Source organism: Perkinsus marinus, assembly GCF_000006405.1.
Source record: "Perkinsus marinus ATCC 50983 genomic scaffold scf_1104296941728, whole genome shotgun sequence".
Classification (NCBI taxonomy): Eukaryota; Perkinsozoa; order Perkinsida; family Perkinsidae; genus Perkinsus; species Perkinsus marinus.
This window is the reverse complement of record NW_003212397.1, coordinates 303,282-315,242: the sequence shown is the minus strand read 5'-3', so window position 1 is coordinate 315,242 and position 11,961 is coordinate 303,282. Positions and strand designations below refer to the sequence as shown.

Here is an 11,961-nt window from a genome sequence, read left to right as displayed (position 1 = left end):
AATATGAAAGTGAAACATGGAGGAATACCATTATGAACGATTCTCTTTCTGTTGATGTATAGCATTAGATCAGGAGCGGAGTTTTAGATATACTCCCCGAGTAAAAGTTGGTATTTTGAGGCGCAATTTCAACACGTGTATGCTAAGAATATGTGGAGAAAACGTTTTACCGGTCGTCGACTTCTCACTAACTACGAAGAGTTAGGCCCTGAAACTTGGAGGTCATATCAGGTAAAGCATAAGTACATACCTCCCTGAGCTACAAGATGGTACTCGTTGTGGTGGCTGTGCACGAGTCGAAAAACCGGATATGCTAAGAATATGTGGAGGGGTGTAGGCGGGATGCTCAGTGGTCCACCTGATCTCCTGGTTAATTCCATCAATCGAGAAAGACACAAATTTCGAGTTGCGCGCACGCCATTCTGCTCGATTATCCACTCGCGTCTTTTGCGGTTCACTACGAACGGAACGTGAACTACGTCTTCTGTGGATAGTGCCTGCGGCTGGGCCGATCCTCATTCATCGATTCGGCGAAGAATATAATACTGCCCAATATCTTTTCCTCCGCTCGACTGGTCATTACATGGAGAGATCCCTGAGTGTTGTGCAACTTGCCTGTCCCCTCAACTAACCTAATATGCTGGGCCTTTCTCGATCAACTCTCGGGGATTCTGACTTCGATTCCTTAGTGAACTCCTACTGTGTGTGGAAGGGAAATAATGATTATACTGGTCAGCCGCGCTCTGCTACCCTCCTTGAATGGCTGAGCATCTTGCCCGAATCTTCGGCACTGAAGAGGACCGTGTGAACTGCCCTTTCTACTTCAAGATCGGTACATGCCGTCACGGTGACCAATGCTCTCGACAGCACAATAGGCCGGTCTCTAGTCAGACCGTCCTCCTCAAGGGAATGTACCAGGTAAGGCATACGTCTCTCCCTATTCCCTGTATTGCGTATCTCCTTAGAATCCCCCAGCTGCCATTGCTCTGGCTGAGGGTCAGGATATTCCTGATGAACAGGCTGATGCCGCCCAGGAGCACTTCGAAGCCTTCTATGAGGAGGTTTTCTTAGAGCTTGCTAATTATGGTAGGTCCTCCTTCTGTGAGGGTTATGCCATCGTTGGGCTTCTCAGGGGAAATCGAGGATCTCGCTGTCGTTGATAATATCGGAGATCATATGATTGGTAACGTCTATGTTAAATATGTGAAGGAAGAAAGCGCTGAAATGTGTATACAAAAGTTAACTGGGAGGTGGGTCGGTCGTTGCCCTTTTCTGCTCCTTTGAATGTCCATTAGGTTCTATGCCGGTCGTATCATTCAGCCTGAATACTCGCCAGTCACGGATTTCAGTGAAGCCAGGTAGTGTCTCTTGTCCCGTTTTTGTTGTTGGTGGTAAGCGCCAGTTCAGTAGCTCGTAGTGAAAGACACTATGAGGCTCTGCATGTCAGGCATCTCATACAGGTGCCGTCAGTTTGATGATGCTCAGTGTTCCCGAGGAGGCTTCTGTAACTTCATACATTGGAAACACGTCCCGAGGAAGCTGAGGAGGTGATCACAATCTCTCTCCCTTATCCCCTCGTGACAACACCTTCTCAGGAGACTCTATCGTAAGATGTACGAGCAACACCCGGAATACCGCAGTCGCTCACGATCGAGGTCGAGAGAACGTCGTCGCTCCAGGAGTAGTAGAGAAGGCTGCTGACTTGTGCAGTAGTATGACTCTCAGGTCGTGATCGTGGACACCGTAGTGGACACGGTGGTCATCACCATCATGGCGACGATCGCGATCGTCGTGACCGCGGCGGCCGCGATGATCGAGGCCGTGACCGTGGCCGTGAGAGGCAGACTTCAGAGGAACGTCGTGCTATGATAGACCAATGGAATCGTGAAGCCGAGGCTCAAGGTGGCATCGACCAAGCTCAGCTTTGAGGTCATCGAACTTGCGACGGGCGGTTTCCCTGCAGTGCCCATAGACATTGCTTATTGATTAAGAAAGATGTTGTGTTGTACAGTAAAAGTGACGGCGCTTATGAAACGTATTGCCAACAGTAACACACAAGGTGCATAGCGGAGATAACTCATGTCATTCTGTTGTGTGGCATTTGGTACATCTGCGCTTTACAGCAGCGAGTGATGTTTTCACACGAAGTGTTGCATTTGTGACATATTTAACTGTATTTTTACACAAGAATCTCATGAGTAAAATCGCAATCATTGTGAGGAAGATGTTTAGACGAGTAAAAATGAAGATTTCCACCTGCCAGAGAGCATACACTGTATTGAAACGTTACGGAAAGTTATTCACAGCAGAAATAAAGCCTCATCGCTGTCTGAACAGCTAAACACTCATCAATCTTCCACCTTGTCATACTCTCTTTTCTCACTCCCACGTTCACTTTACATGGAGAGAACGTGCGTCGATTTACTGTGCGGTTCGGCACAGTGCACGGAGACCTGTTGCTCCTACTGTCCCTACAGCAGTATCGTCGCCCCCCTCGAGACAACCAGTGGACGTCGCGAGAACTGAGTTGCCTTGTAGTGGTCGTACAGTGTGCGATGGCGATAAGAGACGATTCTTCGTTAAGAGCCGATTCTGAAGAGCATCTAGCCAAGTTTGCTCGGCAGAATGCACAGTTCAACCCCTTCATCGACATGGTGCAGGAGTATGCCCTCGACTCCAACGTTTATTCCACTTCTGATGAATTTTATCAAGATACTATAGCTCGAAATCATTTAAAAATGGATTCTCATTTTACGGACTGATGATGATGATGCCACTAGTAAACTCGAGTCCTCAGTAACAGGAAATGGCAACTGACGGAAATAAACTGCCTGAGTGGATTGGCTCAGAAATAACAGTGACTGAAAGGTCAACTACCAACGGCATCGACATCAACTCGAATCGTCACTATAATCTTGATGAGCCAAGACGAGTAAACGAGGCACCCTGATTTCTCTTAGTGTGGTTCTTTACGAGACAACGCTTTCTTCGCAGCTTCAACGAAAGGGCATCCGCCCTCAGCCTCATCACCCTTTCCCTACGACCAAAAACCTCTTACAAGACACGCGAGCCATCTTCGACTACTACTTCACTTGGGGAATCTTCTTCGGAGGTTTGTTCGAGCTCATCAGTGTCCACGAAATCTGAGCTCGAATCTGTGTCTAGCTCCTCGGTCTTCTCCTTGGCGACGCTTTCAGCTTTTTCGATACCGCTATCAATATTACATTTCTGATAGAAAAACCATAAATTGGCGACTCAAGGGCACGTTTCGGGTTCCATGTGAACCTCCGGTACGTTGTTTGGAATATTCCTCGGACGCTTACGGAGCATTGTACCGATAGAACACATCGGCCGAAACCACGTACTATATCTCAGGCATCGCTTTAAAACTAAATAAGGTCCACATTCCGTAACGATCGTACACCGTACAGGTGCTTGTCTTCATTCAAGGGTAACCAACTCACTTTATTCTTCGGTCGTAATATACAGCTGAATTCGTGAAGCGGACAGTGCAAACTGCTGCGCATCGGATAGCATTCTCCACACAAGTCGTAATCACAGCTCTGGCACTTGAACAAGGGGCCAATAATCGGCTTACAGCCGCACCCATCACAACTCGCGTCTGACCAGATACGTAAGCGAGTCGATACAGCAGCATCGCTGCAACCCTACCTCGATGCGTTAGCTCTTCCTTAGTGGGAACAAGCGCATGAGAAAGTGACGTGTGAGCCATAATTTTATGCATCAAGGGTATCCAGTTTGGGACGATAATCGTGACAACCTAAAAACGAACCGATAAAAAGGTAATGACTAAAACTTCCCCTTACCTGAACTTGGCCGTCGAAACTCAATGTTGAAAGGGCCTTCATGAAGGATACAAACCATTCGCCGATGGTGGCCATTTGGGGTGCATCACGACCTTGGTTCACAACAGCTTGGAGGGTGGGAACGAACGACTTCAGCGGAGGAATCGGCGTAATAGCTAGCAGAAGACTCTGAAAGCAAAATGACAATTAAATACAATGCAATTGGACAAAATGGAGGTCCCGGGATTCGAACTCGCTACCTCAATCTGAGGCTACCGGCGTGTTCGATAGATCTCTCCTGAGATTCAACAGCGCTCGCAGAACTAAAATTTCACATGCAAAATTCTATCCTAGGATCGCTCTTAAAATTCAGAAGAGGTCTGCTGAACACCTCATGTGTGAATGCCTTTCCCCATACACACGATTAGTACAGCATGAAAAACAACATGTATTGACAAGCAGTTAACCATATAATGAAAAAATATGATATTCAATTACGATAAATAATACCATACCATAAAAATATATCAAATAGATTTATATTATTTTTGGTATTAAATATGTAATTAAAATCTACAAAACGCATGGGAGGCTGCCTCCCGATCGACCTCACCTGTAGGACAGGCCTGAGCTCCTTATAACGCTTAAACATCTTCCGAGTAAGATGCTCAGTGTGTCGACTAATGCGCTGGATCATCAACGGGATGAAAGACACCAAAACCTGAACAGCGAAATGAATGTAAAAAGCGCGCGCCCGATTAATCCAACTCACTGATGTAACCATGTGGGGCGTAAGCATCCCACATGCATCCAATCCCAGGAAGATCCAAGCCAAAGGCTTAGCGGTAAATGTGCGATAACAACTCGGCCCCGTTGCCTCTTTCTCCACTGTTTTACTCTGAACTTTTGCTGACGATTTTTGCGGAAAATTCTGCAAAAAAATCGTAAAAAAAATACACGAGTATTTCTACACTTACTTTGTTGGAATCGATATTGGTATCAGGCCAAAGTTCACAGACGAACTCATGACCATCAACATGAATACTATTCTTGTCCGGATAGCACTCTCCACATAAATCATAGCTGTAGTCGCAGTCCTGGCACTTGAAACGAGGTCCCACTATAGGGTACACTCCACAACCATCACAACCAACATCTGTTAAAGGAAAATTATTCCCTGTGCGCAAAGATACGCACCATGAGAAAGCTCAGATTTGGACATGACCAATGCATCATGCTTGTCGAACTGCAAGCCCATGAGGGTAGTAACAACAGTCATCCAACGTGGAGCTGCATTAAGCAAAACCTGAGGCCAGATGAACAGTGTTGGGGGGAAAATATGCACATGTTGCGGAAAATATGAAAATTCTGCGGAAATTTCGGGAAATTATTGCTGGTTTCTATACACATCTACAAAAAAACATATGTTAATTGCTACAGTGAGTGAGGAAAAGAACTTTTGAGGCCAGCTGAAAAATCCAAAAATATATTCCTCCAACACTGTGGACCCACGACTCACAGGCATCCGCTTTTCAAAGGGTAGTGCAGCAAAAGCTTTCATTGAAGTGATAAACCAGATGCCAAAAGACCTCATCCGTGGGCTCTCAGGACCGCCATTCACGACTTCCCTCAGCGATGGTACATACTCCTGCATCTCCGGTATCTTTTCTAGTGATGCCAACAACGCCTACCAAAAAGCGGCAATTCCCTTCACAGTTTAAACGAAATCGCCGTCACCTCCAGAGTGGGGCGGATCCACTCGTATTTGGCCCGAGCCGTCTTAGAGATGCGATCACTGTGTCGACTCAGTCTTTGAATGGTCAACGGTAGGAAAGCCGAGATGACCTACAGTGGGAACCGAGTTATAACTTCATTGTTGAGAGTGCGTAGACCTCAACGAGATGACAATGTGAATCGATTGAGAACTTTTCAAGATTCATACGTAGTCAATTTGCCTATCCTCAGAATTTTAAAACTTCATCATATATTGCTATTTCTATACAATGTGATAACATAAACGTACATGTATTTCTCTGTATTTCATAACGAATTTTCATATCGAACTCATCATTTTCCCAACAGTGTAGAGCACTACTTGGACAACTTACCGACGCTAGTGTACGGGGCGTGAGCAAACCTTGAATGTTGAGATTCAAGAACATCTTCACCAGCGGTTTCGGCGTGTATGTTTTATGACTTTTCGCCTGCCGCTCGTCACCAGAGTCCGTCGCTGACCTCTGCTGCTGCTGCTGTGAAGCTCCTCGGGTCGAATCAAGTCTCTCACCAACCGCACCCAGGAAGCCACAACGGTCGCTCTCGAATTCATCATAGTCGTAGCGCGCTGATGAATCGCCCCTCCACGGGTCGAAACCAAATGGACTTCCCTTCCCTTTCCCTTTCCCTTTCCCTTTACCCTTCCCCTTGCCGAACAGCCAGCTCCCGTGAGACCAGGGGTGCTGCTGATGCTGTCGATACTCCTCATGCCAGGAAAAGGTCGATCGTAAAGCATCGAGCCATGGACCGAAAGGACCTATGGTTTCTGAGGCAGACGAGCTGAAGAAAGGGTTGCTATAGGGAGCTTCTGGTGGGAATTTTGCAGAGCTCTCAGCCACTTGACGGTCCACCTGAAAATGTTCGATTTTCTCAGCTCAGCTCAAGTATTTCCACACAATAGAGCAGAATCGACGAAAATTTCCAATTTTTTAGTAAAACCATGTGCATATTTTCCCACACTGATGAGCAACACACTCTGAAACCGGGGGCCTACGTTCGACTGCAATGAGCCCTGCTGCTGTTGTTGTTGTTGTTGTTGACGATCTCGCGACGGCCAAAGAACACATACAAAGTCGTGTTGGGGATGTATAGAATTCTTATCCGGGAAGCACTCGCCGCACAAATTGACGTCGCATGAGCGGCACTTGAAAACCGGTCCAATGATAGGCGCCTCTCCACACATATCACATTTCACACCTGACCCCAGAGGGCACTGAGGGCTGTCGAGCGCCCCATGGGACTCACCTATGTGAATGATATCTACATCATCACAGCTCAGCATATCTCGGTATTTAACTATGTCTTCCTGTACTACAGCAGTCCAAGGATGGGCCAGAGCCAGCAGGACCTACTACAGCAACTACCCACCGTCGCCCCCTTCCTCACAAGTTTACTTTGATTTCGGTGTCGAACGGTTCTTGCGAAAGGACTTTGAGGAAGTTGACCATCCACTGCCCCATACCGCACATCTCTGGTACATCGGGACCGGAGTCTACCACGGCTCTCAACTGCGGCGCAAACCGCTGCAGTGATGGCACCTCTCCTATCGCCTCAAGTACAGCCTAACAACAGGTGGTGACACCATGGTGATACACACAGTATCAATTTGGGAAAATATGCACGTAAAGTCAACTACCTGTGTTGGTGACAATAGGATAATTTTTCGGGATTTTTCCGGAAGTTTTCGTTGATTTCAGAACACTCCTTCCCGAATGCGTATACAAACATCTATAATTGGTGAGGAAACCCCTGAGCTCAGCTGAGGGAAGCGAACATATATTCCGATACTGATAGCAGCTAGACTAAATTCGATCACCTAAAATTTACTTCGTCCTTATTAACTCCACGTGTTGCATCATTTGATCACAATAGCTCCCCCCGTATAGAAAACATGCCCAAGCCCAACGAGGTTAGGGATGTTGGTCGCTCTCGAGATCACTTATCACCTTGAGAGTTGGTAAAATGCGGTAGAACTTATGATAGATCCCAAAAGTAACACAATCTGTATGACGGCTGATCCTCTGTACCACCAACGGTATGAAATTAGCCATCACCTAAAACACAATCAACAACAGGCAACTCACCTTTGCCGGAAACCCACCGATGTCACGATCCTCGGAGTGAGCCTGCCTTGCTCGTTTAGAGCAAAGTACATCTTGAGAATTGGCTTCGGCGCATAGGACTTCCTTTGTTGTTGTTCTTGTGGAAAACCCGGTGGTGGCCCCACGTCCGCCCGGGCGGCTGACGGCACTGCTGGGATCTCCGAAACTCCTGGTATTAGTCTCTGACTTCCGAACGACTCCGCTGCTGGCGATGATGATGGGGTAGCGACTGGGGGCGAGGGAGACGGACGGGGAAGTTGAAGGCCAGGAGGTGCCCATATCGGGTATGGGTCGTTACAGCCTCGACGGCTGGCCTCACTGACGACAGAGGCAGCCGAACGCTGCTCTAGGTTGTTCTGAAAAGATAAAGGAATATCCACTCGAGTAAAAAGTAATGTTGCTCACCGTGGATACGATGGGCGATAGGCTCGGACGAGACGGTGAGAGCTCATTAGGGCTAGCAGTAGCAGCAACCGAGGGCCTAGCCTCCTTAGCACCACCCTTCAGTGGTATAGCTATGGGAATCGCACCAGGCGGAGACCAAAGAGGCGGGGCTGCGGAAGCAGTGGTTGTTGAAGTCGAACTACTGCGAAGTATCTCGGGTTTAGCGGTCAACTGATAAAAAAATCATCCAATGCGTGAGGAATGGAAATTAGAAAACTATAGAGCAGTTGCTACATGCCTATAGTCTAACCCATCCTATGGTGTTAAGTCGAACTTGCCTACAATCACTACAGTAATTCAGTACTAGAATTGCTCAAGGAATTTGCACGCATGCACATGGAAATTTAAGCATGCGCCTCGATGAATCGACTGGGAATCCTTCTAGTGTAGACTTGTTGTATGGAGGCATTCATCGCGTTGAGAGATTATACGAATATCCGCCGGATCAGCCGAGAAACCAAATTTTCGTGCTTGAGAAAAAATACATACCCCTAGGATGAACTACTCACCTCCACTCTCAAGACGCCCTTCGTATCCTCAGCGAGCTGCAAGGCATCCGGCCAGGTGTCCTCGGTGAGCTCACACCAGTCGCCTTCATCATCCAAATAACGGATCCTGGGCTCGGGAGAAGGCTGACCCACCGGACTGATGGAAGCCGCGCAATCTCTGGCGAACTGTGTGACGCGCGAGAAGGACGCCACAGCAGCTGGTACGCGAGTCCGCCATACCCCATTGGCCGATACAAACTTCACGACCAAATTGGGAGGGCTCTCTGCTCCTCTAGATTCATTCATGTCTGGTAAATTGGTACAACTTTAATAAAAAATGCAACATGCTAGGATCGAACCCGGGGTCTTCACCATGAGAAAACGCCCACACCCAAACAACCTCAGAAACACCCTGTAGGAAAATGAGGGATCCTATACCTACGTCCAAGATTGGCAACTCAACAGAAACTTCTAATATCCAAAAAAGGCGCAAACTGCTGCCACGCTACCTAGGTTACCAACCGCTCATGTGATGACAACCATTTTCTAGGCGCGTACCAGCACCGCACGTGGCTGATTTTTCAGAGCCATTAGTGATCAAGTTGAAGAACACTGGAGCAAGTGTACGCGATAGTTAACGAGAGACGACAACAGACTAGGGAAAAGGCAGGCGGGAAAGCCTGTAGAACTTCTCATCATCATTCACGCATCATAGACAAGTACAGTTTTTAAAGTTAATGACCTTGTACTATGGTGATGAGCAATGGTGGTTCGAAATCACCAGGAGGAAATCACCAACATCCTTCTGGGGAGTAAAATATTAGCATTCGTAATGACTGGATTCGGCACATACAACCAGCAACTCAGATGCCTGAGGAAAGACAACTGGACAACTCTATAGAGGTAATAATTAAACGGGTGATCGGGAGGCGTTACATGTCCCTTCTTCGGGTACTACACATCAGCCATTCGTCGACCAGTGGTAATTCTTGTGCTCCTCTTCCCCCGCCGGGGTTCGGCACTTCAATGACGATGCTTTGGCCGACAACATCGTCGGAGCTGACAGCTTCGACGATGGAGATTCCTTCTGAGATGAAACAGCGATGTAGCTCGCACATGCTTTGGATTGCTCTCACTGTTAGGAGCCCTAGTTTGACTCCGGAGGCCTCTCTGCCAGAACGCAGGACACATACGAAATCATGTGATTCGGCATGGATTGTGCTTTTATTCGGATAACATTCACCACAAAGGTCATAGTCGCATACTTGGCATTTGAAGCGGGGCCCAACTATAGGGTTCACGCCACAGCCATCACACTCAACACCTGCCGTTATCACATATACACACAACCCAAGAAGTGGTAACTCACCATAATGAGTGACTTGTTGTTTAGGCGTTGGTGGTACATCGAAGCGGCCTAGTTGGATCGCCGTTCGGAAACACGGTATCCACGAGGGAGCCACCATCAGCAGCACCTACAATTCAGAAACTACTCCACTCATGATTGTTACGGTGAAGTGTTGAAGAGAAGCTCTCACGGGCATGACCTTGTTGTGCGCCCACTATCGAGCTCACCTGAACTTGCGTGTCGAAGCTGAGAGTTGAGAATGACTTGAGCAGGCCAACGAACCACTGGCCAAACTCTGTGACTTCAGGCGTATTGGGACCAGAGTTCACGATCGCTTGTAGTAGTGGCATGAACTCGTGGAGCTCTGGTATATGGGTTATCGCCAACAGCATACTCTGAGACGAAAAAATGAACTTGAATACCACACTTCATCCACATTTGCGAGATACTCACTTGCAAAGTAGGCCTGATACAATCGTACTTTTTGTGAACGTGATAGGACAGCCTATCTGTGTGTCGACTGCATCGTTGTATCATAAGTGGTATGAAAGATACCGTGACCTGGCAGAAACCGCAGGTTCGATCCCGGGATCCGATATTTCTACCGAAGTGATCATTCTCGGAGTCAGCATGTTCATCTCATTGAGGCAAAGGAACGTCCTGAGAACCGGCTTAGGCGCGTATATTCTGTCATTCAATTTCGACGGGAGAAGCTGGGCAACAGCACCGCGGGGAGTGGGAGCTCCTTCGGTCGTTTCCATACCACACCCGACAGGCACCGTCGTAGCAGCACCACTAGGGCGAGGAGTAGAGTGCCCAGAATGGAACGGAGCCGCAGGAGAGACTTCTGAGGGATGCTCAGCCGAATCCGAGGCTCTTGAGATGGAAGACACCGGAATTTTGTCATGTCCGCTGCTTTCGGCGATAGACAGTTGTGGACTACGTAGGTTGGCTGAGTCTGTCGATGGTGGCTTGGTTGAGGAAAGAGGTGTATGGTAATACATTGCCTCCGCATGTGATAACATAGACGCTGGCAGTGGTTCCCTGGCGTTCACCTTGAGACAAATGACTGCTTAATGACTTATCCTATCAGGCGCCAAGTGTTATTTCAATCGCATACGAAACCGAACCGACTGCCTGTCAATCATTGTTGGCCTATCATGACTAGCAGTGGATAGGAGCCTTCCCTTATACTACCACATCCAAGCGTAGTAGGCCATTGTCTCTGAGGGATATATCCATAGCATCATCAAAGGTCTCCGACGTCAAGACGCACATGTCCCCCTCATCGTCTTTATATCTGATCAAAGGCCGGCTTCTTTGAAGTCTAGTCGGCTTGTAATACGACAAATTTCAACAGGTGGGGCGGCTATGCCACCCGAGGTTGCGCCTAAGTATGACGGATTTCGACCAGCGGGGCACCTATGCCACCTCAAGATATGCCTTAGTAATACCAGGCCCTAGAAGTGGGGCACCTATGCCACCTCAAGATATGCTTCAGTAATACCAGGCCATAGAAGTGGGGCACCTATGCCACCTCAAAATATGCCTTAGTAATACCAGGCCCTAGAAGTGGGGCAGCTATGCCACCTCAAGATATGCCTTAGTAATACCAGGCCCTAGAAGTGGGGCACCTATGCCACCTCAAGATATGCCTAAGTAATACCAGGCCCTAGAAGTGGGGCACCTATGCCACCTCAAGATATGCCTTGGTAATACCAGGCCCTAGAAGTGGGGCGGCTATGCCACCTCAAGATATGCCTTGGTAATACCAGGCTCTAGAAGTGGGGCGGCTATGCCACCTCAAGATATGCCTTGTTAATACCAGGCCCTAGAAAGTGGGGCAGCTATGCCACCTCAAGATATGCCTTGGTAATACCAGGCCCTAGAAGTGGGGCGGCTATGCCACCTCAAGATATGCCTTGGTAATACCAGGCCCTAGAAGTGGGGCGGCTATGCCACCTCAAGATATGCCTTGGTAATACCAGGCCCTAGAAGTG

General features: G+C 48.0%; 3 protein-coding genes across 3 annotated transcripts in view; 1 reads left to right on the top strand and 2 right to left on the bottom strand.

Annotated features, from left to right (window-relative positions):
• Nucleotides 1–759: 759 nt before the first annotated feature.
• Pmar_PMAR000109 (U2 small nuclear ribonucleoprotein, auxiliary factor, small subunit, putative) lies at nt 760–1,985 on the top strand (the record flags this gene model as incomplete). Its single annotated transcript, XM_002781681.1, has 7 exons — nt 760–918; nt 966–1,086; nt 1,133–1,250; nt 1,296–1,358; nt 1,461–1,547; nt 1,596–1,681; nt 1,726–1,985. 7 exons carry the CDS (start codon nt 760–762, stop codon nt 1,926–1,928), a joined length of 837 nt encoding a protein of 278 aa, XP_002781727.1. The 3' UTR covers nt 1,929–1,985.
• An 843-nt stretch (nt 1,986–2,828) lies between these two features.
• Pmar_PMAR000108 (hypothetical protein) lies at nt 2,829–8,919 on the bottom strand (the record flags this gene model as incomplete). The annotated part of the gene is made up of 18 exons (XM_002781680.1): nt 2,829–3,037; nt 3,088–3,228; nt 3,465–3,622; nt 3,673–3,781; nt 3,828–3,995; nt 4,420–4,527; nt 4,784–4,962; nt 5,004–5,112; nt 5,326–5,493; nt 5,544–5,651; nt 5,915–6,430; nt 6,574–6,776; nt 6,825–6,927; nt 6,974–7,141; nt 7,526–7,633; nt 7,681–8,037; nt 8,087–8,296; nt 8,635–8,919. The coding sequence occupies 18 exons, from the start codon at nt 8,917–8,919 to the stop codon at nt 2,957–2,959; spliced, it is 3,279 nt and encodes a 1,092-aa protein (XP_002781726.1). The 3' UTR covers nt 2,829–2,956.
• Nucleotides 8,920–9,097: 178 nt separating this feature from the next.
• Nucleotides 9,098–11,961, bottom strand: part of Pmar_PMAR000107 (hypothetical protein) — a gene marked incomplete at its 5' end in the record, with an annotated part of 3,217 nt that continues 353 nt past the window's right edge. Inside the window, 7 exons of the mRNA XM_002781679.1 lie at nt 9,098–9,484; nt 9,572–9,700; nt 9,750–9,937; nt 9,983–10,088; nt 10,189–10,356; nt 10,415–10,522; nt 11,159–11,261. Coding sequence (XP_002781725.1) covers nt 9,575–9,700; nt 9,750–9,937; nt 9,983–10,088; nt 10,189–10,356; nt 10,415–10,522; nt 11,159–11,261 — 799 coding nt within the window. The 3' untranslated portion in view covers nt 9,098–9,484; nt 9,572–9,574. The remainder of the gene's footprint in view (nt 9,485–9,571; nt 9,701–9,749; nt 9,938–9,982; nt 10,089–10,188; nt 10,357–10,414; nt 10,523–11,158; nt 11,262–11,961) is intronic.